Source organism: Plectropomus leopardus, chromosome 17 (genome assembly GCF_026936395.1).
Source record: "Plectropomus leopardus strain MGB_pleo_1.0 chromosome 17, ASM2693639v1, whole genome shotgun sequence".
Classification (NCBI taxonomy): domain Eukaryota; kingdom Metazoa; phylum Chordata; class Actinopteri; order Perciformes; family Serranidae; genus Plectropomus; species Plectropomus leopardus.
This window is the reverse complement of record NC_142192.1, coordinates 26,116,683-26,142,970: the sequence shown is the minus strand read 5'-3', so window position 1 is coordinate 26,142,970 and position 26,288 is coordinate 26,116,683. Positions and strand designations below refer to the sequence as shown.

General features: G+C 38.8%; 3 protein-coding genes and 1 long non-coding RNA gene across 6 annotated transcripts; 3 read left to right on the top strand and 1 right to left on the bottom strand.

The window, feature by feature from the left end:
- Window positions 1-3,936: 3,936 nt before the first annotated feature.
- LOC148186674 (uncharacterized) lies at window positions 3,937-26,106 on the bottom strand. Its single transcript, XR_015779391.1, has 4 exons — window positions 25,965-26,106; window positions 24,028-24,410; window positions 11,892-11,940; window positions 3,937-4,054 (listed from the first exon to the last, which is right to left on the bottom strand). It is a non-coding gene; the product is annotated as an uncharacterized LOC148186674 (long non-coding RNA).
- On the top strand, window positions 4,045-11,401 carry oscp1a (organic solute carrier partner 1a). Of its 2 annotated transcripts, XM_042507211.2 has the most exons (11): window positions 4,046-4,357; window positions 4,547-4,576; window positions 5,815-5,969; window positions 6,345-6,512; window positions 6,727-6,807; window positions 6,921-7,024; window positions 8,595-8,723; window positions 8,825-8,879; window positions 9,765-9,910; window positions 9,997-10,054; window positions 10,734-11,400. In XM_042507211.2, exons 1-11 carry the CDS (start codon window positions 4,246-4,248, stop codon window positions 10,854-10,856), a joined length of 1,161 nt encoding a protein of 386 aa, XP_042363145.2. In that variant the 5' UTR covers window positions 4,046-4,245; the 3' UTR covers window positions 10,857-11,400. The 2 variants fall into 2 exon arrangements, with proteins under 2 accessions (XP_087946129.1, XP_042363145.2); XM_088090003.1 differs by lacking the exon at window positions 4,547-4,576 and having other exon boundaries at window positions 4,045-4,357; window positions 10,734-11,401.
- On the top strand, window positions 12,188-14,076 carry lsm10 (LSM10, U7 small nuclear RNA associated). Its single transcript, XM_042507029.2, has 2 exons — window positions 12,188-12,345; window positions 13,364-14,076. The coding sequence occupies exon 2, from the start codon at window positions 13,401-13,403 to the stop codon at window positions 13,815-13,817; it is 417 nt and encodes a 138-aa protein (XP_042362963.2). The 5' UTR covers window positions 12,188-12,345; window positions 13,364-13,400; the 3' UTR covers window positions 13,818-14,076.
- eva1bb (eva-1 homolog Bb (C. elegans)) lies at window positions 17,485-25,721 on the top strand. Of its 2 annotated transcripts, XM_042506570.2 has the most exons (4): window positions 17,485-17,925; window positions 20,069-20,135; window positions 22,844-22,985; window positions 24,079-25,721. In XM_042506570.2, exons 3-4 carry the CDS (start codon window positions 22,919-22,921, stop codon window positions 24,510-24,512), a joined length of 501 nt encoding a protein of 166 aa, XP_042362504.1. In that variant the 5' UTR covers window positions 17,485-17,925; window positions 20,069-20,135; window positions 22,844-22,918; the 3' UTR covers window positions 24,513-25,721. The 2 variants fall into 2 exon arrangements, with proteins under 2 accessions (XP_042362504.1, XP_042362502.1); XM_042506568.2 differs by lacking the exon at window positions 20,069-20,135 and having other exon boundaries at window positions 17,486-17,925.
- Window positions 26,107-26,288: the final 182 nt, after the last annotated feature.

Genomic DNA, 26,288 nt, shown 5'->3' with positions numbered 1-26,288 from the left:
ATCAGAATCCGAACTAGATGTTGTGGATTCTGTTTCAGGCACTGGTTCAGGTGTTGATTCAGTATCTTGCAGAGATGTTGTGGATTCTGTAACAGGTGCTGGTTCAGAAGATGGTTCTAAATCCTGCCCAGATGTTGTTGATTCTGTTGCGGGCACTGATTCGGGTGTTGCATCAGAATCCTGACTAGATGTTGTGGACTCTGTTTCAGGCACTGGTTCAGATGTTGATTCAGTATCTTGCAGAGATGTTGTGGATTCTGTAACAGGTGCTGGTTCAGAAGAGGGTTCTGAATCCTGCCCAGATGTTGTTGATTCTGTTGCAGGCACTGATTCAGGTGTTGCATCAGAATCCTGACTAGATGTTGTGGACTCTGTTTCAGGCACTGGTTCAGATGTTGATTCAGTATTTTGCAGAGATGTTGTGGATTCTGTAACAGGTGCTGGTTCAGAAGATGGTTCTGAATCCTGCCCAGATGTTGTTGATTCTGTTGCAGGCACTGATTCAAATGTAGGTTCAGAATCCTTGACAGATGTTGTGGACTCTGTAACAAGCACTTGTTGAGATGTAAGTTCAGTAGCCTGCGACCATGTTGGTGATCCTTTTGCAGGATCTGATTCAGTATTTGGTTCAGAATGTGGGACAGATGTTGATGGTTCCGTTGCTGGCCCTGGTTCAAGTGTTGGGTTCAAATCATGTCCAGATATTTGTGATCCTGTTTCAGGCACCTCATTAGATGTAGATGATTCTGTTGTAGGCTCTGATTCAGGTGTTGCTGCAGAATCCTGCTCAGATGTTGGTGCTTCTGTTGCAGGTTCTGGTTCAGATGCACGTTCAGAAACCTGCTCCAATGTTGTTGATCCTGATGCAGATATTGATTCCGGTGTTGGTTCCTGCCCAGATGTTGATAATTCTGTACCAGTCACACTTATTTGAGGCATCTCTCCACCAAGTGTAAGTCCTTTTTCTGCACCTTTACCACAATTGCATGATTTGAGTTGAGTGATGGTTTTAATAAGTTCAGCACTTGGGAAGTTCATGCTTATGACACCCAAGCAACCTTGGTTTCTGGAGCTCTTCTTATGATGCACCAGAAAGTTATTAAGCTGCCTGTTAACACTTTTAGCCAGCGTTTTAGGACTTGATGTTGCCCTCACTGATACTGCATAAGTCAGCACAACGTGGTGATTACAGAGGTGTGATTTCAATGTCTTTATTTTGTCCTCAACATTCTTTAGTTGATCATATTCGAAGAAAAATGATTTCTGGTTTGCTATTCCAGTAATGAACGTGTTACTCTGGAGAAGAACAATCTTGCCTCTAGCCTGCTGCATGTTTGGTATGGAAAACTTTGTCCATATTTTATCTTTGAATTGGTCGATCAATTTCTTAATCCGTTCATAAACTTCCCTCTTGTATAAACCTTTCAGTGTCACTTTCAAGAGCACAGTCTCACTACTATGAAATGTAAGGAAATTTAAAATGATATCTAAGACCTTATCAAATGTAAACCGTTTCCAAAGCATCCAGTGACTATCCTGGATATAAACATTCTTTCTGACAGGCAACAAACTTCCAGCATGCACATCAAAATATCGAATTCCTACATTAAGTTGGTCCTGTAATGTCCAAACCTGACATCTGATAAGTAGTCTTCCATGTAATGACAAGCTTTTATGTGTTCCAGGAATGGAGATAGCAGATATTAGAGTATTGTCAGGTATAGACTTCATCCAGTTCAGGTTGTAAAATTCTGGATCAAGGGCTGCTTTATCATTGAAACCTGACTCCCAACCTGAACAGGAGGTTATTCTGGTGAGGAGAAAATATGATATTTGCTAGTTTTGAAAAATAAAATGGAAATTTTGAAATATTTCACAACAGAAAAGTAAAAACAGAAAAGCTATTGTAATATGAAAGAAATATTTGTGATAAAGCATATTATTTTATGCAGAAAGAGGAGATACGGTAAGAAAAAATGACAGCACAATACAGTTACCCATATTAGGTTTGACTTACATAGAGAGAAGCCAGACGTTAAAATGGATCCCCATAATCGGTTTGTTGGCTAATCTATGGTCCGGTGAACTTCATCAGGATTTTGCTTAGCTCCTTTTGCCAGATGTGTATATTTTCGTCGCAACAGTCAAATTTTTAAAACATTTCAAAAGAAAAGCTTGTACCTGTGGACATGACTGTGACAAACTGGCAATGGTCTCCTATGAGAGTGAGCTGCTGTAAAGGTGAGCATAAAGATAAGCTTAAATTTGCATGTTTTTTACTCTAATCTGTTATTTAGAATGGCAGGGAGGGAGAGAGAGGACAAAAGAGACAAAGACGTGTGGACATTGTAAAAGTGCTTAACTGTTAAGTTAGTAAAATGTGGCCTCTGCTAGCTATCCTTGATATACGCTGCACCTAAATTACAATGCAAGATTTCTGAGGACAGTCCCTTTTTATGCCACAAATATCAGTATCCAATATCTGTGCAGGCAGCTTCATAATAATATCCAAAGAATAAGGATACCCTAGTCTACATACTTTTGCATACTTTTGGTTTGAGGCTGATACTGTCAAATTTTAAAGCAATTGTACATAATTTTTAAAAATACGCTTATTCATCTTCTTGATGAGGTCAAGATAAGAACTACTGAAATTTACATTGTCATGTCTGTATGGTAAATTGAAGCCAGCCATTTAGCTAAGCTTATAAACACTGGAAGAAGGGACAAACGCTTAGCCCAGCTTTTTATGCCATGTGTCTGCCAAAGCATTTTTTTCCAAGCTGAAAATGCCTGGCACTCCTAAAGAGACAGCTTGTAGAGCTTGGGAACACGTTAGAGGCAGAGCGGGGTTTTTTCCAGCTAAGATGCTTTGGTTGTGTCTGATTGCTATGATAAGAAATACTAAGTGTAAGGTGCGACGGTTGGTCTTTGCGGTATTTTTCCCGCCCCTGCTCCACTATGATTGGATGACTGGGTAAAAACCCAAAGTTGAACTGTTTTCAGCTCTTAGTGTACATTGACAAAATGCCAAATGTGCAGTGCTTAGCACAGAATAGAAGCTCAACGCTCGTCACACTGCTGGTGTTTGTAGTGTAGCATAAATACACAGCACTTTCATTGCAAAAGATTGGAAAATATGCAGGGCACAGGTTACAACAGTATCAATATCTGCCTACCAGCACCACTAAAGTTAAACAAGCTAAATCTGGTTTGTTTAAGCCTTTCAGTAACTGAAGTGTAAAGACCAAACCCTGATGGAGCTGGGCTTTGAAACCAATTTGACATAGTGGTCAAACCTTGTAATTACAACTTCCAGGTCCCTCACAAAGCCATTGAGTTCATAAAGACTTTTTCCCCATAGACTTCCATTTAAAAAAAAAAAAAAGTCTTTAAGTCAATGAATATATATATATTTTTTGAGGTACATCAGCCTCCCAGCAAAAACATTTAAAAATCCCTTTTATAAAATTCACCAATAGCCATATGCAGCCATATTCTCCCTCAATCATTCAGATGAGCAAGTCGAGACCATCCGAGGTCCGGATAATTTTATAACCCAAAACCTAACTTATTTTTGCTTCATGTGCAACTGAGCAACTGTCACTGGTATGCATGGGACCCTGCCTTCAACACGAAATCCAAATCTCTTTACTAGGCACACATTTCCCAAAAGAGTGGAAGAACTTATGGCAGCAAAATTATACCTATTGTTTTGAAATTAGATGTTTAGCAGTAACAAATTTTGTTGAGGTTATCATATTCATGTACATATGTAGTGTTTAATCATATTAGTACTTGTTTTTTAGACCTTTCTTTCATGTTTGTATCACATTGTAAATGTTGCCAATAGGTCTATAAAGCACCAACTCTTGTGATATAAAGATGGCTTAATGATCTTTTCCTAGAAATTAAACATATATATGACTACTTACCCTCTGTAGTTGGTTGGTTGTGTTGCGTCACGTCATCCTTATCCTGGCCAATAAGCTTGTGCCTGGCTTCTGCTGATCCTCTTCCTCACCACCTGTTGCATCTTAGTGTGACAGGTTATCTGCAGAGGCAAGATCAGATAAGACTTAACATGCACAATTTGTTACCTATAGCAGTTCACAACAGAAACAATCAGATAATGTCTCTGAAATGACGAGAGAGCTTCTGATGTGAATGAGGCTCTACTGCTTTTGACGCCTACTTCAGCAGCAGCTTTTGCCTAGGAGTTAATCCCTTCTTTGTCTCTGCAAGATGTCTGTGAGAACTCTGCCCCTGGTTTTCATTAATCTTGGTGGAGAGATGCTTTACATACTGGACCAACGCCTGCAAGCTCTCAACACGTCTGAGGACAATTCAGAGAAAGGTAGACGTAGCTAGAGAAATGACAGGCTTGGTAGGTGCATAAGTGTTTAGCTCCTAGTCATCCGTCCTCCTAAAAAGATTGTAGCTGTCAGATTATAAACTGAACACATATATATCATATTTCTAATGCCAACAACCCCAAATGACAAGTCCATTTTCTTTCTTTTCCTTCTTGGAAAACCGCATGCAGGAGTGTGGTCAGAAAATGACAGAAAAAGAGGTATACGGGCTATACTTCAGCATATTAATGTCTAGTCAGCTCCCTCTACCCCTGTAGCAGTGTTGGTAGCAGTCTTCAGATCTTTTATTTCAGTAACATTACTATAAATGTAGCAATACACCAGTGCAGAGATACTCTGTTACAAGTAAAAGTCAAGCAGTTTAATTGTACTCAAGTACAAATGTATAAGCATCAACATATAGGCCTACTTAAAGTGCCAAACAGAAAAGTAGGCAATACATTTTGCACCTTACATTTTAGCCTGTTTAAAAATAATGCATTTTTGTGGTTTATAATTGTTATTACACTAATATTTACAAATGTGTTTGTAAATGGTGGGCTAAATTGTATGTAATTTATAGCTTAGAAATTATATACCACTTTATTTACTGCTGGGTAGCTTGTTAATTTCTCCCTCAGGATCAATGAAGTCATATCTAATAATGGTATATGATTTATTTATTTATTTATTTATTTTTATTAGGCTACATTTGGTATCATTAATCTAAATTGGTAATGTAATTTAAGTTATTTGTAGTAGAGCAGAAAATTAGGAACATTTGCCTTGTACAGGAATAGAAGTAGGCCTTTAAGTAGAGAAGCCTGTAAGTACCTCAGAATTGTAGGCTAGTTAAGTACAAAGCTCAAAACTGTACTTCAGTGCAGTACTTACGCAAATGTAGTTATTAACTTTCCACCTCTTCCCTGTAGTATCCACTAACTACGATAAATTGAGGTTCATTGTGAGAATACAGGCCTAGGTCTACTGCCCTAAATAGCTTTAACACAGCAGCTACATCTTGGTTAAAAGAGTTAAGACAGGAATATGATTGTGCGGCATCCATTTTACCATATAAAAAAATGACTGCGTCTTATAAATGTAGTATTTTTCTGTGAAAACAGCATGTAAAGCCGTCATAGAAAGACCAGCAGCTAGATAGCTAACATTAACTGGAGAGCTTTATTAAGTGTTAGCTAGCTAGCCACAGCTAGCTAAAGCTAAAACTGAATATAGCCAGCTATTATTGATTTGGCTCTGTATGAAAAACAACAAAACAATTTTTTTAATGATCCACCATGTTCATAATTCTGTATTTTTATTCCAAATTACTAAATGGGGTAGCTAATACAATGCTAATACAATGATGAAGGAGGAACAAAGCTAAATTCTTGCCATTTCAGTCAACTTAAGGCAGAATTAACCACCTTCTCTGATTTTGTCTCTTCCCCACTCACAGTTATGAACGACATTGTCGGGACCATGTTTAGCAAAGACTTTATGGACGAACTTCTCAAACCTCAGCAGCTGTATTCTCACAGGACAATGAAAACAGTGCTAACTCGGTTAGCGCACGCCTCCATCATGAGGTTGAACCCGGCCAGCATGGACAGGGTATGTACACGATAAAAGAGAGATGTTTTTGAACAATTTAAGGAGAAAAGTCAGAGTTAGCATTCAGGGTGAGTTATTCAATGATGTCAAATCCAAGCATTTTTCTTTTAAAGTTGTGTTAATAGTGTTTTAAGACCAAGATCTTGTAATTTATGCTGAATACAGTTAAAGATTTAGCCAGGTTATATTTTTGAGGAATCATGACTTTCAGGAGCAAATTTTTGTGTTTTAGGTCCAAATCTTAAGTCTGCAGCTTTAGTACTAGCAATTTGAAAAAGGTGTAGGGAAAATTATAGTTAAGTATGCCTAGATATGTTTGATTGCAGGGATGACATGTCCATAAAGTTTATATGTTTCTTTTTATCCCTCCTGTAGCTTTATGAGCTGATGGTGATGGCCTTCAAATATCAGGTCTTCCTTTGTCCACGACCTAAAGACTTGCTGCTCATCACTTACAACCACATAGACAACATCAGAGAATTTGTAAAACACACTCCTGTTCTCGTGAACCAAGTGGATGAGACACATAGGAAGATCATTGAGGTACATTGAGAGGTGTTAAAACGAACCTCTAATTATCATTACAGAATGCTTTAAACATTTATTACCCAAGGATAAAAGCATGTCTGTACAGTCTGTAATCCAGACAGTATGTAAAGTAATGTACAGACTGTACATTACTTTACATACTGTCTGGATTCCAGGTTTTAGCACCTGTATCTTGTGTGACCTGTTTATGTTCTCCTTCATACTTCAGGTGTACACGTCTTTATCAGAGGGTGAATTCCAGCTTCTCAGGCAAACACTGCTCATATTTTTTCAAGACATGCATGTTCGCGTGAGTCTTCTGCTTTGTTTTCTCATCCCTCCATTCAAGTGAGATGAAGATAGTTTTTTTTTTTTTTTTTCAAGAATGTTGGCATTTCTGTTTTCATTTTTATTCCCTTTTAGGTGTCACTTTTCCTCAAAAATCAAGTCCAAAATCCTAACGGACGTTTTGCCATGTCCACATCAGGCCCAGTGCCTTATGGGATAGATGTTCCAGGACTTATTAGGTAGGCCGTTAATGTAACGTTGACATATCGAATGTGTTCTGGCAGAAATACTTTTGTATCTTTAATTTCTATCTTCTGCATGAAAATAGTGACAGACAGGCCCTGTCTAAGGATATACAGATATTTCTGAAAGCTTAGCTTATAGTCCACACACAAACACGTCTGCGGTCATTAAAACTGAGATTTTTTAAAACAACTTCTAAGTTACATTTTAACTGTGTTGCCATGAAATTTGATGCAGACATTTAAAGTCTGAATCCTAATGAAGTATTTAGTAGACAAAGTATTTAGTAACCAGTGAAGTATCTCCATGTGGATTGGAGAAAAAAATGGTACAGACATTCATGTACCTTTTAGGATGACTAGTAAAAACTTTGGTGATCCCAAACTTTAGCGGCATTAGTCCAGTACATTTTGATCGGTTTAGTTTACAGCTCTGTAAGTTTATGATATTTACAGGTTTAGTTCAGCGAAGTCATCTTCACAAATTAGCACCACTTATGTTTTTGTTTTTTTTAACCGCAATTGCTTGAAGTAAAACACTAACTTGAGGCTATGCCAACTACATCACCGTTGCATGATTGCAGTGTCTTATTTACTGGCAAATTTTATGTTGTAAAACAAACACAAAAGTCTCATCAGCTTGATGTTATTTCAGACATTTAACCAAATAAATAAATAAATAAATAAATAAAAAACATGAACTTCCCATTTGTTAAAACATTAATTCACTACTGAGCTTAAGGTCTCATTCCTGCGACACTCTATACCTGCAAAATTGATGACAATTAGCTGTATTTTGTGTTTAGCGCAATTGGTGCGCCAAACATTAGTGAATATTAGTATGCTGAGACACTAAACTAAGGATGCTTAACACAATAAGCATAGTAGGCTAACTGCAGTAGCTACCTTAGCATGCTAATGTTAGCATTTTTCTTAGCGTAGCCTACAGTTGTGGCTGTATATTTTGTTACTCAAATGATATATTGGAAAAAGTATAGATATCCATTTGGTTAATAGAAATGGGCATGTTCAACATGTTTAACTTCTCAAAAAAGTGATAAAAAGAAGTCATCTTTGAGACTTTCTAGCAAACAGAAGCCAGTTAGGAAAGCTAATTATGGTTATTACGTCTTTTCAACACAACTAGATTATCATTTCTATAGTAGATCCTTTTGAAATTTCCAATAAATCTGTTCTTTTTTACATTTTTACCTAACCTATATGTCAATATATGAGCTAGCAGCCATCCAACAATTCATTTGATTAACAAAAGTAGTAGTGTCAAATCAGGGTAACTGGCCAGTATCGCCAAGTAGTTTTACTGTTTCACAACTAAATATTTTCATGACCTTTACACGTCAATATTTTTTTTGTAGTATGGTTGGGCATCATTTACACACACCAGATGTGTCTACTTAAGGTGTTTGATGCAACTGTGAATGCTCCTCTGACAAGTTCTTTGTCCTGATTTGAAATTTTCTTATGTTTAGTCTTAGATTTCTTTTGCCTGCTTTTAAGAAATATCTGAATATTCCCGCATGAAGTCAAGTGCTTCCTGTTTCCACAGAGCGTTTGACAACAAGGGCCGAGAACTGAGACGCAGTGAGTTCCCCACAGGAGGAAGTTACACCAGCCCCATCAGGAAGGGATGCTTTGAACTGCATGGAGACAGAGTCCTCAAACTGGGCATGAACATGTACGTATGTGTGGTACTGCACCACAAACACTACAGCTTATATCAATAATAAAAAATAAGTTGATAAGAAGATGGCACTGCTGTGTTTTGTGTATTAAAAGGTACACTGTGAACCATCTAGAGGAGACGCAGACATCCAAGACTCCCTCCGTCAAGGTAATAATAGTAAAGTTCAGAAATAAACAAAAAACACATTACATGCTTATATGTGATGCATAATTACATTAAAATACCCTTTTATGTACTTGTTAGTGATAGAAACATAACATTATAGGCTAACATTATAATAATATAACACTGTGAAAGGAGCCATTCTTAAAAATTAGTATCTTTACTTTTGCTTCTTTATTTAATTTTGTTGATAATCTTGTTAACTTTTACTTAAGTAAGATTTCAAATGCAATTGAGTAGGCTACTTTGACAATGTTGTATTGTTACTATTAGTTAACGATCTGGATAACTTTTCCATCGCTGTGCAGTTCCCTCAGTCGTCTCACATTATGTATCACATATTGATCGATTTGTTTATTTAAGTGTCATGTCATGTCATTTATTGTGCCCAGCCTCGAATTTGTGAAGAAATCTCTTTCATGCCTCCACAGCAAACAAAAAATATATTTATAAACTGATTCATTTGGAACCATGTTAAAAAACAGCAAAACTATATTTTAAAATAAGGAATAAACAAAGTCTCAATTAAGCTCAGTAATTCCTAAATACACATATCTGTTGCTAAAAGCTTAGAATTTAAAACTGAACTGTGAGTGAAACTTATTTATACTCTCTTCAATGCCAGACTTCAATACAAAGGTTTTGGGGTTTTTTTTTTTAGCAAAAAATGCATGTGTTTGGGAAGTACTGAAATCAATGTTTGCCGTTTTCTGAGGAGGCACGCAAGAAAAACAGTGTTGTCTTCACAAATTAAAGCGAACACGACATGACAAACTTATTTACAAATGGTCATTTTGTTGGTGATGTATTTCTTTAAGACAGTCTTATCCATGTATAACCTTCCTGTACACCTCCACCACCCCGCTGCAGACAGATGACGCTCCCAACCTGCTGGCCAAAGAGGAGCTGAACCTGCTGGCTCGTCTGATGGGCAGCATGAAGGCTGAGAACAAGCCCAAAGTTGACACTGGCTTTCGGATCAACTTGTTTACTACAGACGAAGAGGAGGAGGAGGCGTGAGTGATTTTCTTTTCTTTTCCTTTTCTCACTTTCTGCTGTTAAATTATTTTAACAAATTTTACTTTTTTATTTTGGTTTACAGGGTGGCCTCAGGTGCCGAGGAGTCCATGTTTGGAGTGATAAATATTCAAGCAATGCAGGTAGGGCAATGTAGTACTTAAGCTTTTCATTATAAACTGTCTTTAAGAAAAGTCTAAACCTGAGAGGACTTCTTGCAAATTAGCAGCAGTTACTGATGCAGCAAAGACGGTATAACACATGACGTGCATTGTAACTGATGAACTCATATTAAATAAAATAAGAAGTTTATTTAAAAAAAAAAGAAGTAAAAATAAAAATTACACAAGAGTAATTAAAGACAAAATTACAAGGCAAAAGTGACAGTGGTGTGATTAATAAAAGATAAGTGTAAAATAGATGAAGTGAAGCAGAGGTATAGTCGTATAAAATAGAAATCTGTAAGAAAAGTAAAAGATTAACAATTGTACTTCAGTAGATAAATGTACTCAGTCCACCACTGATGATATGGGATTTTTTTGTTGCTAATTAAAATCTATTGAGTGAGTTTGTGTTTAGGTTATCATTCATTTCTATTATCTCTATTTTGTTTTATTTTTAACTTTTTTTGTTTTGTTTGTTCTACATGTTTAAAATTATCTATATATCTTTTTTTCTTTCTTTCGGGACTTGGTCATGATATTAATTTCCACTTTTCCTTTATAGACTGTAGTCAGCCAATTTTTAGTCACCCTCTCGGTAACAGCCCATCAGTGTTTTGTTAAAACGTGTTTTGTCATATTTGTGTTATGTTTGCTTCAGGATGAACAGGCTGCGACTGAGCTGGCTCGAATCGCCGGAGAGTTTGCAGAAGGAGAAGAGCAGCCTGAACATCTGAGCAGCAGCAAAGGAGACGACCTGCTGGCCATGATGGACGACCTCTGACCTCTGACCCTGCTGTTTCAATGAGTTTCTTTTACTGTTTCAACTTAACCACATAACTCTTTATCTCAGGGGAAATCACACGATGTTACTGTAAGCTTCTGTTAAACCTGTAAAATATGATGTTTTTTAATGTATTCAGTTCTACGGCATGTTGTTTAAGTGCATTAGAAAATAAAATACAAATTGAATACCTCTTACTGTAACAGCTCAAAACACTTTATTCTGTTTCATTATTTTAATTTAATAGCACTTGGAAAAGTATCGCATGAATGCAAAGCAAATTGCAAGACGTGCTCCATTTGATAATGTATTTTCTATATATTTTTAATAAAGTATTTCTTCAGATTTTTTGTTTGTTCTGTTTTAAATCAAAGAAAGACTAAGAAACTAAGGAAGACACCGTTGTGATGTAAATCCGGATTGGTTTTATATGTTGTTTGTTTGTTATTTGTTAACTTTGTTAAATTTGTTAACTGGAGATTTGGGCAAGTATGGTGCATGTATATCAAATTCCCACAGGGAAATCCAAAATACATTCTTTTATGCATTAGAAATAACTTACAAAAATATATTATGACAAATGTATGAATTTATTCAACACTTATATTTGTTTACTTTTAAGAATTTTAAGAATTGCTCTTTCATTAGTTTTAAATGATCCTTTTGAGAATTATGATCCTCAACTATTCTTATATTTTATATATTATATGTTTTCATATGTATACATCAACTGATTAGAAAATTAACTGGCAACTATTCTGATGACTGATTAAATTATTTTTCACGAAAATACATTTTGTGGTTCTAGCCTCTCAAATATTAGGACTTTCTGCTTTTCCTTGTAATTATTTTTGATTTGTTAAATTGACTAAAATGCTTTCTACACTGAGTAGTTATACTTTTCCTAATAGTACTCTTACTTAAGTAGGCCTACCATTTGCATTTCACATTTCCTTCAAAAAACTTTAATGAGTGACAGTATTTTTACAGTGTGGTATTAATACTTTTATGTAAGTAAAAGAGGTAAATACTTACTCACTGTCTATAACCTCTGTGTGCTGCTGCTATCTTGACCAGGACTGTCCTGTAAAAGAGAATTTTTTAAAACTTGGTGAGGTCTTTTCCTGATTAAATAAATGTATATGACAGAAAAAGACAAATGTTTTAACAGATGATTATATCTTTATGGAATAAACAGCATATGGACTTTGTTTTCATCCACAGCATCTACACACTGATATATCTTAAAAAAAATTTTTTAAAAAGTACAACAGTAGCAGCTTGTTTTCAGACGCTGCCTGCAGAGGGAGCTGTTGTTCTGTGTTGACGCAAATCTGCGACGCAAAGTGAAACGTCATCACGCTGCTCTTCCTGTTTCGGATTTCTTGCGGGAAAGGGGATTTGTTTACATCTTATTTGAACGGCTTGTGTCCACTTTCAGCGGTCTAGCGGTGGATTTTCACGTGAAAACGGGGTCTAACTAATCCAGGTGAGTCTAACACACATTATGAACGTGTATTATATATATTGTGTGCTCTGTAGAGGCTCTGTCGTGATTATTTTGGTCGCTGCTAAAGCTAACGGATGATCATTGAACTTCTACCAGGTTTGTGTCTCATGATAAAACAGGTCATTTTGAGATGATGCATTAATTACAGTAGCTGCATCTTCTAATTATAAAATACTCCACAAACCCATGCCAATGTCTCACACTCAGCTCAACTGACGTCAATTTAAGGTCAACTACAAAAAATATAAGTAGCAAACATGTTTTGGAGTGATGCTGATGCTGTTTTTTAAGGTTAGTGTTAGCTCATATCAATAGTTTGTCCAGACAGGACAAGACAGTGCATGTGTTAAAAGAGATAATCCCTGTCCTGTTTCCTCCTTAATGCACTTAAAAACACTAACGTCCTCTATGTAATATATGTAATATTTCGGGGTTTTTTTGTGATGATTTATTGCTCAGAATAATAATATCTTACAGGTTTTCTATACTGAACTCCACACTGGCTGCCGAGTCTCTTAAATGCTGAATTACTGACATGTAATCAGTGCCCTATTAAATGCAGGTGTGCTAAAATCTGTGGCTATATGTGGGAAAAAGAAAGCGCTGTCATCATTTACATTGTAATACAAGTGCCTTATTAGAGCGATTAAAATGGAGATTATCACATTCACAAACATCAAAAACCAGACACCATGGATTACTAGAGCTAGATGACATTTTTTTGTATATTATGCAGCCCTAAAAAAGGCTATTATGAGATAAAAATGTTACAATTTTGCAAATGTAATGTTTCTTCAATAGGGTCATCCATAAAGGCCACAAGTTGAACCACTCTGGTCTTGCAATAGAGCTGTTTTTAATACAAGTGTTGCTGGAGCTTTGACCTATTTTGACCTATTTTGATTTATTTCTCTTCTCCCTGCACCTTGGTAGCAGGTGAAGTTGTGCCAGAAACCGTCGCCCTGCTTCTCATGACTGATCTTCCTTCTGTCTGCAGGTACTTTGACGTCTGGAGATCCTCTCTGTCAGTGTCCATGGAGTCAGAGGGGACTGACTCCCCGTCCTCGGGCTTGGTGCCTGTAGCTGAGGTCGTCAACTCCATCCGGGAGCGCACAATCGCAGAGAACAGCATGGTGGTCCTGCTGCAGGGTCTGCAGGGAGAGGTGACCACGGTGGATCTGAGGAACGAGAGCACGGCGAGGGGCCGCGTGGTCAACGTGGACGCCTTCATGAACATACGTCTGGAGGACGTGCTGTACCGGGACAGACGGGGTAAACTCACCCAGCTGCAGGACCTGTTCATCACGGGCAGAAACATCCGCTATGTCCACATCCCAGACCACATGGACATAATGAAGACCATGGAGAGCCAGCTGGCCAAGATCCACAGAGTCCGCAACTTCGCCAGTCAAGGTGGAGGCAGAAAAGAGTTTGCCAAGAAAAAAAAATAAAACTTACTGGATGCTGTGACTCCTTCAGACCTGCCGCAGAACTGTTCACAACTCATGTACACCGAGGCAGCTGCAATGACAGATCACTGGAAAAATAGGCAAAATGGCCTTTCTGGATTTTGTATGACAATTGTTTTTCATTATTATCTGCTGATTATTTCCCTGACCAACTGATTAAAGGAGACGTATCATGCTTTTTCTTGGGTTTTTTGCCTTATATATAGTGTTACAATAAAGGATGTTCATATTAACTTTGAAACCTGGATCAACATCATTCTTCCTGTGCTGCGTTTATATGCCTTTACAAGTATTTAAATCTTGGAACAAATGAGCGAATTGGCTTGTTTTCTTTTGAAAAAATAAGGGGAAAAAAAGGCAGTTGGCAACTTGACAAGTGGTGTTCTGCAAATTGCAAGATATTGGTAGATTTAGAAAATTATTGCTAAAATAGCTATTAGAAGAAATGTCCCAGAAAACAGTATTTATAATTATATTAATTATATATTTAAAAATACTTTACAAAATTATTTTTTATTTCCAGGTCATTTTCTTGTTAGTTTTTTGTTGTTTTTACTTTTTTCTTGTCATAATTTTGTTTTATTTTATATCATTTCATTTTCTTGCTAATTTTCAGTTATATTCTTTGTACTTTTTTATTTTTTGTGCTAAATTTTGGGTCATTTGTTCCTAAGTTGCTCAGTAAGTTGCCATCTTCCCATGTTTTTGTCAGAAATCAAGCCAATATGGTCATGCTTTAAAGGGTTAAATGTGGCCAAAGTTTCACATAATGAGGTAAACATATGTAGAAGTATTTCCTGTCAGCAAAACCAAACCTCATTGTTTTCCCAATTTGCAAACATTTTTATCCGCTTTTCTTCGAGTTAGCTGCTGACGAGCTGCTTTTTAAACCTAACGTGGTGGGTTGCATACATTACACGTCGTCAAAATGACGCACCCATCCTGCCCACAGAGCCTTTTTCACAGACTTTGATTTGATGCTATTACTAACCTGCTTGTTTATGTTGGGAATATCGTGCCATGATGCTACCATGCCATTTTGTATACAACATAAGATTTTGGAACAGGGGTACAGAGTTGTCTTGCCTTTAAGCTGCAACTGGAGGTAGTAACAGTGCCGAAACGGTGTCTGTATAAACAAAACAGCCAGCAGGACGAGGCCATGGGCAGGACAGGTGTAACACACTGTCAAAATGTCAAACCCATCCTGCCCAAAATCACGTCCTGCCGGCTTTCCTGTTTATACAGATATCCATCGGCGCTGTTACTATTATCGTTATGAGCTTACAGGCCAGACAACTGTTCCCCCAATCTGCAATTGCACCTTTTTATACAGAATAGTGTGGCATCTTAACAGCGTGAAATTCCCACTGTGAACAGGCAATGTATAAAATGTTTTGGTAATGACCCAAAATAGCAGTCCCCCATTTCTTTTAAATAAGTTACAACTGTTTGAAATACAGACAGGATTTATGAATAAAGATACTCACAATAAATTCATTGTCTCCCTCTGCTTCATCACATTAAAATCAAATAGAACATGTGGGTGCAACCCGGAGCGTCAGTGTATTTACTCTTCAGTAATCTTGGCATGCACCACAAAGCTCATCTGTCTGTCTGTAAAGAAAGTTAATAACTGCCCACACGCAGGAAAACATTAGTCACCATCAATGCCAGTCTGGTGGAGGGAAAAACAAGCCTGTTTCCACAGCTTCCACCTCACAAACATCTCTGCTGCATGCATCAGTGAGCCGTCACTCTCCTGTGATTGGTGGTGTGGCATCCAAGCCGGGCGGGATGGAAACGAGCAGAGCGGGGTGAAAGGAAGAGAGTGTTTCACTTGGAAACTGCCGTCCCAGTGTTCTCCCGATACACAAATACGATTGGGAATTTGAGGAATTCGCAAAGGGGTATGTTATTCCTACAGAGTGTCAGGAAGAGGACAGGCCTGATACAACACAGGCGGAGGCAGCTGGTGCAGATAAAGCCTGCTCTGTAGAGAGATGGGAGTGTATCCACCAGCCATGTCATTTTAAGTGAAACGCTACTTAAATTAAGGAATATGCACGCAGGAATGTCCCTCAGCGGTTGGGTCATTGTCTTGGCTGCGGCCTCGGTGTGTTTTTAGGGACATATTTTTCTCTCCAAACCGACATTGAGCGCGTCTGAATGACAGCAGCCCACATAATGACTGCTTACTGCTTTGCTAAAAACACGACCAAGCGCCACATCAACACTCACTAAACTCAGAATAGCACTTTACAGAGGCTCGACCGCATAAACAATTCTTTTACAAGACAACACGGCCTGATTCAGTGTCACAGACTCCAAGAGTGGTCGCAGAAGTACTCACATCCTGTACTTTAATAAAAGTACCAATGCAACGAAACAGAAATACTACACACAAATAAAAGTCCTGCTCTCATTTTCATACTTACGTAGAGGTAAATTGCTAGTCTGCTGCACACTGTCCCTGTGCATTTAATCAGCGTTTATGTAACGACCAAGAATGCTATGAGATCTAATACGATTCTGTTGTCATCAGTTGCCTACAGTGTGCTGTCCCTGTGAATAAACGGCCGAGGAAGCCAAAGAGAGAAGGTCTGTGTTTGGTTAATCACACAACGCAAGAGAGAGAACACAAGCCACTACATAAGCAGGTTTCCATTAACCCTCAAATTGTGCAAATTACACCTGCAAATATAAAACACGCCTAATGGAAACACACCCATTTGGAAAAAAGTCCAATTTATTGCAAAGTTTTTACGCTTGCACGAGGTGGTATTTCAGGCAATTCAAATAAGCCATATCTTGCAAAAAATGCAATGGAAACACTTTTGTCACTTCGTCACATAATGTACAACAATGAGTGTCAGTAAGAACTGGCTCCTTCGGGCACGATGTACTATAAGAGGTGTTATTGCACAACTTTTCAAAGGTTGAGTGGATTGTCTGAACGTATGTGGCCGCTCCCATGTATGACGGGCTTGCCTTTCCATTATCACTCACATAAAACGGCTACGTCAACTTCGAGTGGAAATAATGACAGCTAGTGCGGTGGCTGCAATAGCAATAAACCTGCTTATGTTCTGAATGTCCATCGCCATGCTTCTTGGAGTGTTTTCAAGAGGAGAAGTTGCATAACATCACTCAGTGGAAACACAGTCATCTCACTTTTGTGTTTTATCAACATTTCAAAAATAACCCTTAAGTTCTGCACAAATCTGTAATGGAAACCCGCCTAATGTGACTTCATTCTCTGCTCTGAATGCAATTACTCCACTATATCTATGAATAGCAAATTGATTGCTGCTATATTAATGCTCTGAATCTGGTAAAGAGCTCCTTCTATTACAGTACAGGAGTAAATGTACTTAGTTACTTTCCACCACTGGAATCAAACAGCGGCACCTGCTGGCTCCACTGTTTGCTTAATAAAGTCAGTTAGAGAGACAAACTTCACTGCTGAAGTCCCCCTCCCCTCTCTCTCTCTCAACATTGAGATTAAAATACAAAGAGCTCAATTAATCCACAAGCCCGTGAAGGAACCGCGGCCCTGTGCCCATGGCAGCCGACTAGCTATTTCCTGTCCCACCCTCCTGGCTTAAGAGTGAACAGACCTCACTGTGGTGCGCTTGTGGCCAGCAGAGGAGAGATCACCTCCCTCTGGTCAGCAGTGTGGCTCAAATCTGCACACAGGCAGAATAACTCCAGAAAAAGGTGATTTCTGTTGAAATGAGGTCTCTCTGCATTTAGGGGCTTTTATTTTGGAGTCAGATGCCAGTGGATTAGGTTGAGTTATCTCTCAGGAAAAGGAAACACCTCCTTCTCAACACATGTGAGGACCATTCCTCCTCCTCTAAAGGATGACAGGGAGTGGATCATAGTGGAGGGCTGCTCCCTCTGCAGCAGCTACATCAGCTCCTCTGTCACAGAGTGACCAAAACCTCTCACTGCTCCTCGGAACAAATTATGGGATCTTATCTAAGTGTTGGCTGAAAGACCAGGTCCAAATTTGGATCTAAATTCTTTGTTTTTGCAGTGGAAACTTTAATCTAGTCAATCTGTGCTGCTCTCATCTGGAACCAAGGTGAGTGGTTACTTAATTGTTTACTTTTTTACCTCAAACATATTTAATTTTCATACAAATCAAGCCTTTATTGCACATTACAGATGTTTTTCTGTCGGGAAAACTGTCACAGATACTGATTTTAAAACATCACATTTACAAAAAGATCTTCCCAACTATACTTCTCTGCCATCAGGCAATAAACTAGGCAACAAACTTGTTTATTAGCAGGGCCTGCACCATGTTCTTTACAATACCGCAGACCATAAAAGTGCAGTAGCTACAACGTGCCCAAAACCATCAACACTTTAAATAAAAATTCTAAGATGTTTTATGTGTTTTTATCCTTAATTGAGCGCACTTTTATGTAAGTATTTTGACAGCAGCTCCCCGCCTGAGACACAGCGAACATTCAGCGGACTACTGTAAAATAACAAGTCTTATTTTCAATGGTTTCAAGTTTCATCTTTTGACTTAAATGGGATTATCTAGGCAGGAAGTGTGGGGGGGTTGAACGGGAGTGCATTTTATGGGGTTACATAAACAGCTACAGCTGCTGGGCTTTGCATGTGTATAGTTAAGAGGAGAAGTTACTGGACTTGTCTGGAAATGTTAGGTGTTAAATCTGTCTGCCCAAGACGGCGGCGGCTGTATAAAATGGACATTTGTCTCCCTCTGGTATTTGAATTGTGCTCTCAGATCGGGGCAAACTTCAAAACATTTGTCATGAAGCTCTGCACAAAAATATATGTATTTTACTGTAAATCCGCAAATGAGAAAAAAGAAGAAGAGTGTGCTTAGGCACAGACAGAATACCCAATCTATCTTATCCTGTCTGTCTATAATTAAGTTATAATATCTTAAAGCTTGTTTTCTTAAAACAATAGAAATACAAATCTGCTAATGCAGTGAGATATTAAAGTTGTTTCCACAAGACATCAACTTGTTTCAAGAAGTTTCCAGATTTAGCGTCTGTAGTTTAAAACATAAAAGAATACGACAGGTCACTGCGCTGAAATTAAGGAAAATTTGATCTAATTTTGCAATAAAAACCAGGAAAAACGTTCCTACTGCACAAGCAGACTGTTCTGCTTATTTTAAGAAAATTATGCTTGTATTTTCTTTTATCACATACTACGGAGAGTCAGATGGAAAGATCGATCCATTCTCTAAATGTGAGTCTACATGTGAACACAGCTAGACTACAACTATAATAAAAAATTTATAACAAAACACCTCTGAGCTTTAACAGTTAACATGCTCTATCTTTTTTGTTTAATCCATACAAAACCAAAACATAAAAACATCTTATAGTTTAACAGAGGGTTATGTGCCGACCTAGTTCTTGGTCAGGAGCAATTGCATGGTACACAGCAAACTGTTGTTTTTTTTAAGATTTTTTAGGCTTTTTCAGCCTTATTAGATAGGACAAACTTTAGAGTGAAAGGGGGAGAGAGAGGGGAAGACATGCAGCAAAGGGCCGAGGTCAGACTCAAACCTGCAGCCGCTACAGCAAGGACGCAGCCCCTGTTCATGGGGCGCGTGCTCCATTGGGTGAGCTACCGGGCGCCCCAAAACAGCAAACTGTTGTATTATAGTTTGGTTTTAGACAAATAAGAACCTATATGTTAAAGCTGTGAAGCAGAAATCTGGATAAGGCAATGAAACCCAGCAATATCTGAAAATACACCCTCCTCCTCCTGCTGCCTTCCCTCTTTGTCCGATGGGACTCCCACCAGACACCCGTGTGCACGTGTATCAGTAACCCAATATTGCCCATACATTGATTTATTTATTATTTCAATGTGGAGTTGCGGGCAGCTCATTCACTCGGCCCTTCCTTGCTCGGCTCTCTCTCTCTTCATTAATCAGACTAGCTGTTAGCCACCCTGCGTCCCCTCTGACTCTCTCCTCACTGTAGACTGCTTTCTCAGAAGGTGAGCGACCATCAGTCGCCACCTGTAGCAGCTCAAATTTGGCCAGTGCAAACCCCTCAGCGTTAAGTGTGACAGCAGGCTGGTGGCCTAACATGTGCAACAGCAGCAACAGAAAGTTTTCTGATCCGCTGGGGCGTCGGGGCCGTCAGATTCTCTGAAGCTGGGGTTTGCGCTAGCTGGATTCGAGTTGCTGCGGCTGCTAACTGGGAGTCTGTCTGTCTCCACAGTCGCTGCCCGCTCTCCTCCCAGTGAAGTGGTCTATAGCAGCAGGTGTTGAGCGGGAGGAGACACTAGGTGGGTTTCCATTACAGATTTATGCAAAACTTATGTGATATTTTCGAAACGTTGATGTCATGCGACTTCTCCTCTCGCGACATCATTCCAAGAAGCATGGCGATGGATGTTCAAAACACTAGCAGGTTTATTTCTATCGCAGCCACCGAACTACCACCGTCATATTTAGCATACAAACATAAAAGTGGCATCACTCAGAGAACTCACCACAAGACAGCAAATGTTTCCCAAAGCTGTTGACCTATTCATTTCAAGACTAACTCGATAAGAATCTGCGGTGTGATAAATGCCACGTTTGATAAACAGTGTTATCAGTGGGAGCGTAGACGCACTGGTTGTAAAGGCCAGTCTTTAATCAAAACAAATACTGTTTGACTTTACACGAGCTCAAGCGGAAACTAAATAGCCCACTTATGTTGTTAAGGTCTGGGGGATGCAAATTATGGGTGCAGATGGAGTCATGCTTCTTCTGTCTGTGAGTTAAATGCTCAACAGAAGGCAGCGCTGGTTTAGACCCACCGGTTCCCATGAGTCAGCGGCCACCAGAGTGACTACCACTGTAATTGCCCCCCTTTGAAAAAACAGAAAAATAAAGCCTTTGAGAGCGCGCAGGGTCTGCCAAGAGTCACCAGGATAAAGATCAGGGTGGGAGAGCGAGAATCTAGCCCCCCAAATGGCAGCGATGGGAGCAGGGCATGATTTCGTTCTCCCCGGAGAGAAAGCAACAGAAAGAAAAACATTTGGCTCCCACGCACATTGTTGTTGTAATGACAGGGAATGTGAGGGGGTGGAAATATCAGTCATCATGTTTACATCAAGCTTTACTGTAACTCTGGGACCGTCTGTGACAAATCCCCCCGCCCCACCCCCAATTTAACCTGACTTAGCCCCACAGCCTCTCATTCTCAAGAACCAGTTTCACCCAAATTCCAAAAAATACATATTTAGGAACTATTTTTTTGTGGTAGAAAGTCATTTAACTGTGGTCTCTGGGTTATCTAGAGTAACCGGAAAAGACATGGTACTGTTGAATTTTTAGATTCCAGCATGGTTCCAGGGATGGCAGTAAAGTGCCCCAGAAATGAGTCCTAAAACCCAGAAATAGGTTAACATTTTAGCAATTCCTTCGTGCCAAATGTCAATCAACTTCAGTCTTGTGCTGTCATTGGCTGTGCCTCACTGACAAAATCCCTGACAGGTCTAGATATTTAGCATACTAGATATCCAAGGAGCGTCTGCAATGAACGGGTCAAACATAGCACTCATGCGCTGATTTGCAAGCACCCAACCATTTCAGATTCCCCTCTGATCTGCGTAGGTCGACCTACAACCCAAAGTCTGGGGTACTAACTAAAAATCTCAAGGTCAAAAAGCTAAAAGGCAGCATTCAGAGTAAAATATTAGGCTGAGAGCTGACACAAACACTGCATGCACTAGTCTACCCTCTACTGTCATGTTGTCTCTCCCTCCCTCTCTAAGACAAACACTAGTCTGTCTTACTGCTTCCCAGAACTTTTTTACTTAAGTACGCTGCCAAAAAACTGTAGAAAAGTAATACTTTTGTTTTGGTTGGTTTTGTGTCGTTCTCTCGGCTTGTATTGTAGCATTATGATCCATCAAGATACATTCATGAAACATTAAAGGTGCGCAGCTGAGATCAAGATAAAGACCGAGTTTGAAGATTAGTGCGTTCCAAGCGAGGGCGTTGGAAATCACACTTCACATTACGGGTCTACAGATTATCAGCCTGGCTGATTATCGGGGCCAATTTTTGGCATTTTCCCAATAATCAATGCTTTATTTTAATAATCGCAGATAAAATTAATGAATCAAAAAAGTGCGCTACTTTGGCTCCGCTGCAGCTGTCTCTCCCTCTCTGGGCTGTTTTCACCGTAGACTGTGTATAAAGATGGACGACGCGCGCCCACTTACCCCCATTTACCCCAGTGATGCTAAAGAAAAAAGTGCAGTTTAGGAGTATTACACTCAGCCAACACCAGGGGAGGCAGCCTGCAATACATGCACAGAAAGTGTCAGCATGGAAGGAACTTTTACTTTGTAAAACCTCAGGGAGCTATTTTTATTTATTCATTTTTTTATTTATTTTATTTTGTGTTGGAGTTTGTTATATTCCAAATTCTAAATATTGACAGAAAGATTTTCATTTTCATTGTAAATGCATTCAAGTTCTTGGTCTCATTAATTACTAATAATTGGTATCTGCGCCGAAAATCCAATATCGGTCGACCCCTACTTCACATCCCTTGGCTCACATCTGTTTTAAGTCGCGGATCGCTGTATCGCAGCTGAGGTGATCCCATGGCATCATGGTCTCTGGTGACATGCTGTTATTAGCGGGAGTTTCCAAGAGAACATGTGAAATCTGTTATGTCACTTTTTCTGTGGGAAAAGAAAAAGCCGGAAAGAGCCTCCTCAGGCTCTGATGTCATAAATATAAACATCCCTGTTAGACACAGAGGGCCTCACGTTGCCGTCCTCACCGTAGCCCCGAGTGTCAAACACTTAGGAGGAACACAATGTCCTCGTCTGCTGACCTCTGACACCAGTTTAGATCACAGGAGTGATGGACGGGGAAGAAACACTGGATGAGCTCAGATTTCCCCAGCGGCCTTAAAAGTGACACTATCTTATATCTATTTGGTTTAAACATGAATTAAAAGTTTGCTTGTGTTTTTTCTTTGTTACAGAATCTTGGTTTGGGAGTTAAGTGTGTAAAACTAAGTCCTGGAGATGATAGATATTTGAGGCCACAGTGAACCAGGATGGAGCCTGTTAAGAGAGACATGGAGCTGCTCAGTAACAGCATGGCGACCTACGCTCACATCAAAGGTAAAAACCTCCGTGTGTCTGTGACCCCACGACTCCGACAAACAGCACGACTCTACAGGGTCACAAAATGACTGCCAGCGTTGGATATATATACATTTCCAAATCTTTCTCTGATTTTTCTCACCAAATACTGTATGACTTTACATTTTAATTCCCAGTGGTGGAAGAAGTACTTAGATCCTAGTGACTATACCACAAGTATTAACCCTTTGGGACAGTTTGGTGCATTTTACGCTCTATTCATTTTTCATTTTTTGCTAATTTTGGCTGTGTTCATGCATATGGCATACATTTTGGCAAGACTATTTTTGTTTAATCGTGGAATTTCCAGCTCAGCTCTTACAATGAGTCAAAAATACACCGAGTAAACAAAACTGTTACATTCATACTGTTAAGTGCAAAAAATGCGCCACCGAAACCCTAACCCTTTCCCAAACTGTAATCTTTGATCCTACAGCCATCAAAGCATAAAAACATGCATTGTGTTATTTCTGTCTTGGAATTGGTAGTTTTTACTATTTTTCACGTGATGACGTAATTTTTTTTAACCATAATTAGTAGAATTTGTGTTTGTATTTGCAGAACTCTGATTGCAACTGTTTAGTCAGGTTTTGCGATCGCGGCGCACCAATGCAACTTGGAAATATCAATAATATATCACCTGTAGAGCTGTTAGTTAGTCGCATGCTCGCAGCAGCTAAAGCTAACATCCAACTGTTTACTGGAAGCTTCACGTCAACAGCAACAACATCAACACTTCTGGCCTAAAACGGGCCAGCTCCTTTTAAAATTTCATTATAAAAGTTCTTTATTAACATCCTTATAACATCCTGTAACAGCAGTTCATTCAACAATTTTGTATTTTAGTAGTTTAAATTAGTTTAAAGGACATTTAAAAATATCAAAATATATCATGAATCGCAATGTAGCCTTAAAATACTGCGGTATTATTTGAAAGCCGTATCGCTCAGCCCCTAATGCAAAGCTAGTTCAGAATCGACAGTGTCTTTTTACTGCTTGAGTAAATAAACTCGTTACTCACTATTACTGAAGTCATATCGAACTCGTCCACTGTGTTTCTCCGCCCTCTCAGCCAACCCAGAGAGCTTCGCCCTCTACTTCATGATGGGCGTCTGTTTCGGCCTCCTCATGGCGCTGTGCCTCCTGGTGGCCGGCATCGCCTGCAGGACTCGTCGCTACACAAGACCTCCACCTTCCCCCGAAAGGAGACAGCTGAAGGAGTCCAGCGAAGAAGAAGAGGAGGACGGGGACGAGGAGGAGAGCATTGCAGAGGAAGATGGGGAGGAGGCAGAGATCCCAAAAGTGACAATCGGGCCGATGAGTGATCGCAGCAGCCAGTCTAACGGGACTCTGAGGAGCGTCAATGTGTTTGCGTCAGCTGAGGAGCTGGAGAAGGCGCGACGTCTGGAGGAGAGAGAAAGAATCGTCAGGGAGATCTGGAGGAACGGACAGCCGGACATCCTGGTTACAGGGACAGGGACCATTGGACGAGTGCATTACCACTAACAGACACTTTGACTAAAGATCCACCTCACAAACTGCAAAGGACAGGACACTCAGCACATTGGACTGAGACATTTTAATCTGTATGGCAACCCAAAGTGTTCAATATTAAAATAAGAACCTGTACGATAATGATTGGAGTGATACGGGAGACTAAACCTTATATTTCACTTTGTCAAAACTACACCCCTCTTCTTGATTCACAAACAAGAAAAAATAATAATTCAGCAGTGTTACCCCAATTTAAACATGAAATAAATTAAATAAATAAACTTGGCTTCTAATGCTCATCACCAGTGAACAAATTGATAAAACACTTACTTAGAGACCGAACAGCTGTCTTCTACATATGGCAAAGTTTAAAAGATAAGTAAGACAAAATACAAATTTGAACAGAAACATACCATAAAAATACTTTCCCTTAGGACAAGAAAAATACATTTTCTGACCCCTCTCCTGCCCGGTAGCTGTTTTACAGTCCCTAAATATATGAGGGTTGATGAAATGCTATTTTATCTTTATTGATCAAGAAAAACCTGTATGTCCTGACTAAAAAGTGCATCATTAACTAAATCTGTCTGGGGAAAAATGGCGTAATTTATTTCATAAAAAAAAAAGGTATTGGATTATTTTTTTATATACTGACATTTTGAAGACACTGAAATATGAATAAAAATACTATATTAAAATAATAAACTCTCAGCAGGACAAATAACATTATAAAACAATTAGCCAAGTTATATGTGTGTGTGTGTGTGTGTGTGTGTGTGTGTGTGTGTGTGTTACAATTTCAGTGTCATAAATTGTCTGTATTTATTCATATGAATTGATTATTCTTAGTTGTATATACAGAAGCATTCACTTGAGAAAAAAAACATTAGCCTTATTTATCTGAATTAACAACATTATCTCAGAATTATAAGAAGTTTTGCTGAATTAAGGAGATTATTTTAGAATAATGGTAAAAGTTGTGAAACAACTAAATAAATCTACTTTTGAAATAAGGAGAAAGTAATCTCGTGAATTCTTGTTTTTTCCCAATTAACAGTTCCGTATGCATTCATAAATTTAATACTGAACACTCTGGGTTTCCATATGTATTATATTGTATTGCTTGTGCTTTTATTTGCTGCATATTTGACTTTATCTGTATTTTACCATAATCTTTGCAATGTGAATAATTAAAAGTTTAACCACTTTTTCAAACAACAACAGCACATATATGTCAGTGGTTGCAGCAGTGTACATTTGTGGTTATTTATGTGTCAAACCAATGCATTTATTCGCTGTTTTAGCAATAATCAGAAGAGAAAATCGACACCACTCTCGTTTGTATGCTAATGTAGCGTTAGCTGAAGCCGAGAGACAGTTAGCTAAATTAGCTTAGCACAAACAATTGAAACAGGTAGAAACTGCTAGCCTAGCTCTGTCCAAACGGTAACAAAATCCACCTACCAGCTCATCCAAGTGTGAAAGGCCTTCTAACACATCCATGGTAACAAAAAAATAAATAAAAATGAGTAAATAAAGGGCAACTTGTGAACTGTTGCAAACCTGGTCGACCGACGTTGACGTTGACGTTGCCAAAACTCGGGGAGTATCCGGGAAGTAACCAATCCCGACCAAGAAATAGTCCGGACCCAAAAATCGCTAAACTCGGTTCCAGCCCTTCAAATGTAAATATTAGTTAATTTTTCCGTTATATAAGACACTCATTTGAATAAAGGTTTGTTTTACATTCTACTAATAGTCAATTAATGTTTTTGACTGATTAGTTGA

Coding starts and splice junctions, on each gene's coding strand:
- oscp1a (XM_042507211.2), top strand. CDS start 4,246: ATGTCTGTGAGAACTCTGCCCCTGGTTTTCATTAATCTTGGTGGAGAG. Junction 5,970..6,344: donor ACCCGGCCAGCATGGACAGG/GTATGTACACGA, acceptor TCCCTCCTGTAG/CTTTATGAGCTGATGGTGAT. Junction 7,025..8,594: donor GATGTTCCAGGACTTATTAG/GTAGGCCGTTAA, acceptor CTGTTTCCACAG/AGCGTTTGACAACAAGGGCC.
- lsm10 (XM_042507029.2), top strand. CDS start 13,401: ATGGAGTCAGAGGGGACTGACTCCCCGTCCTCGGGCTTGGTGCCTGTA.
- eva1bb (XM_042506570.2), top strand. CDS start 22,919: ATGGAGCCTGTTAAGAGAGACATGGAGCTGCTCAGTAACAGCATGGCG. Junction 22,986..24,078: donor GACCTACGCTCACATCAAAG/GTAAAAACCTCC, acceptor CCGCCCTCTCAG/CCAACCCAGAGAGCTTCGCC.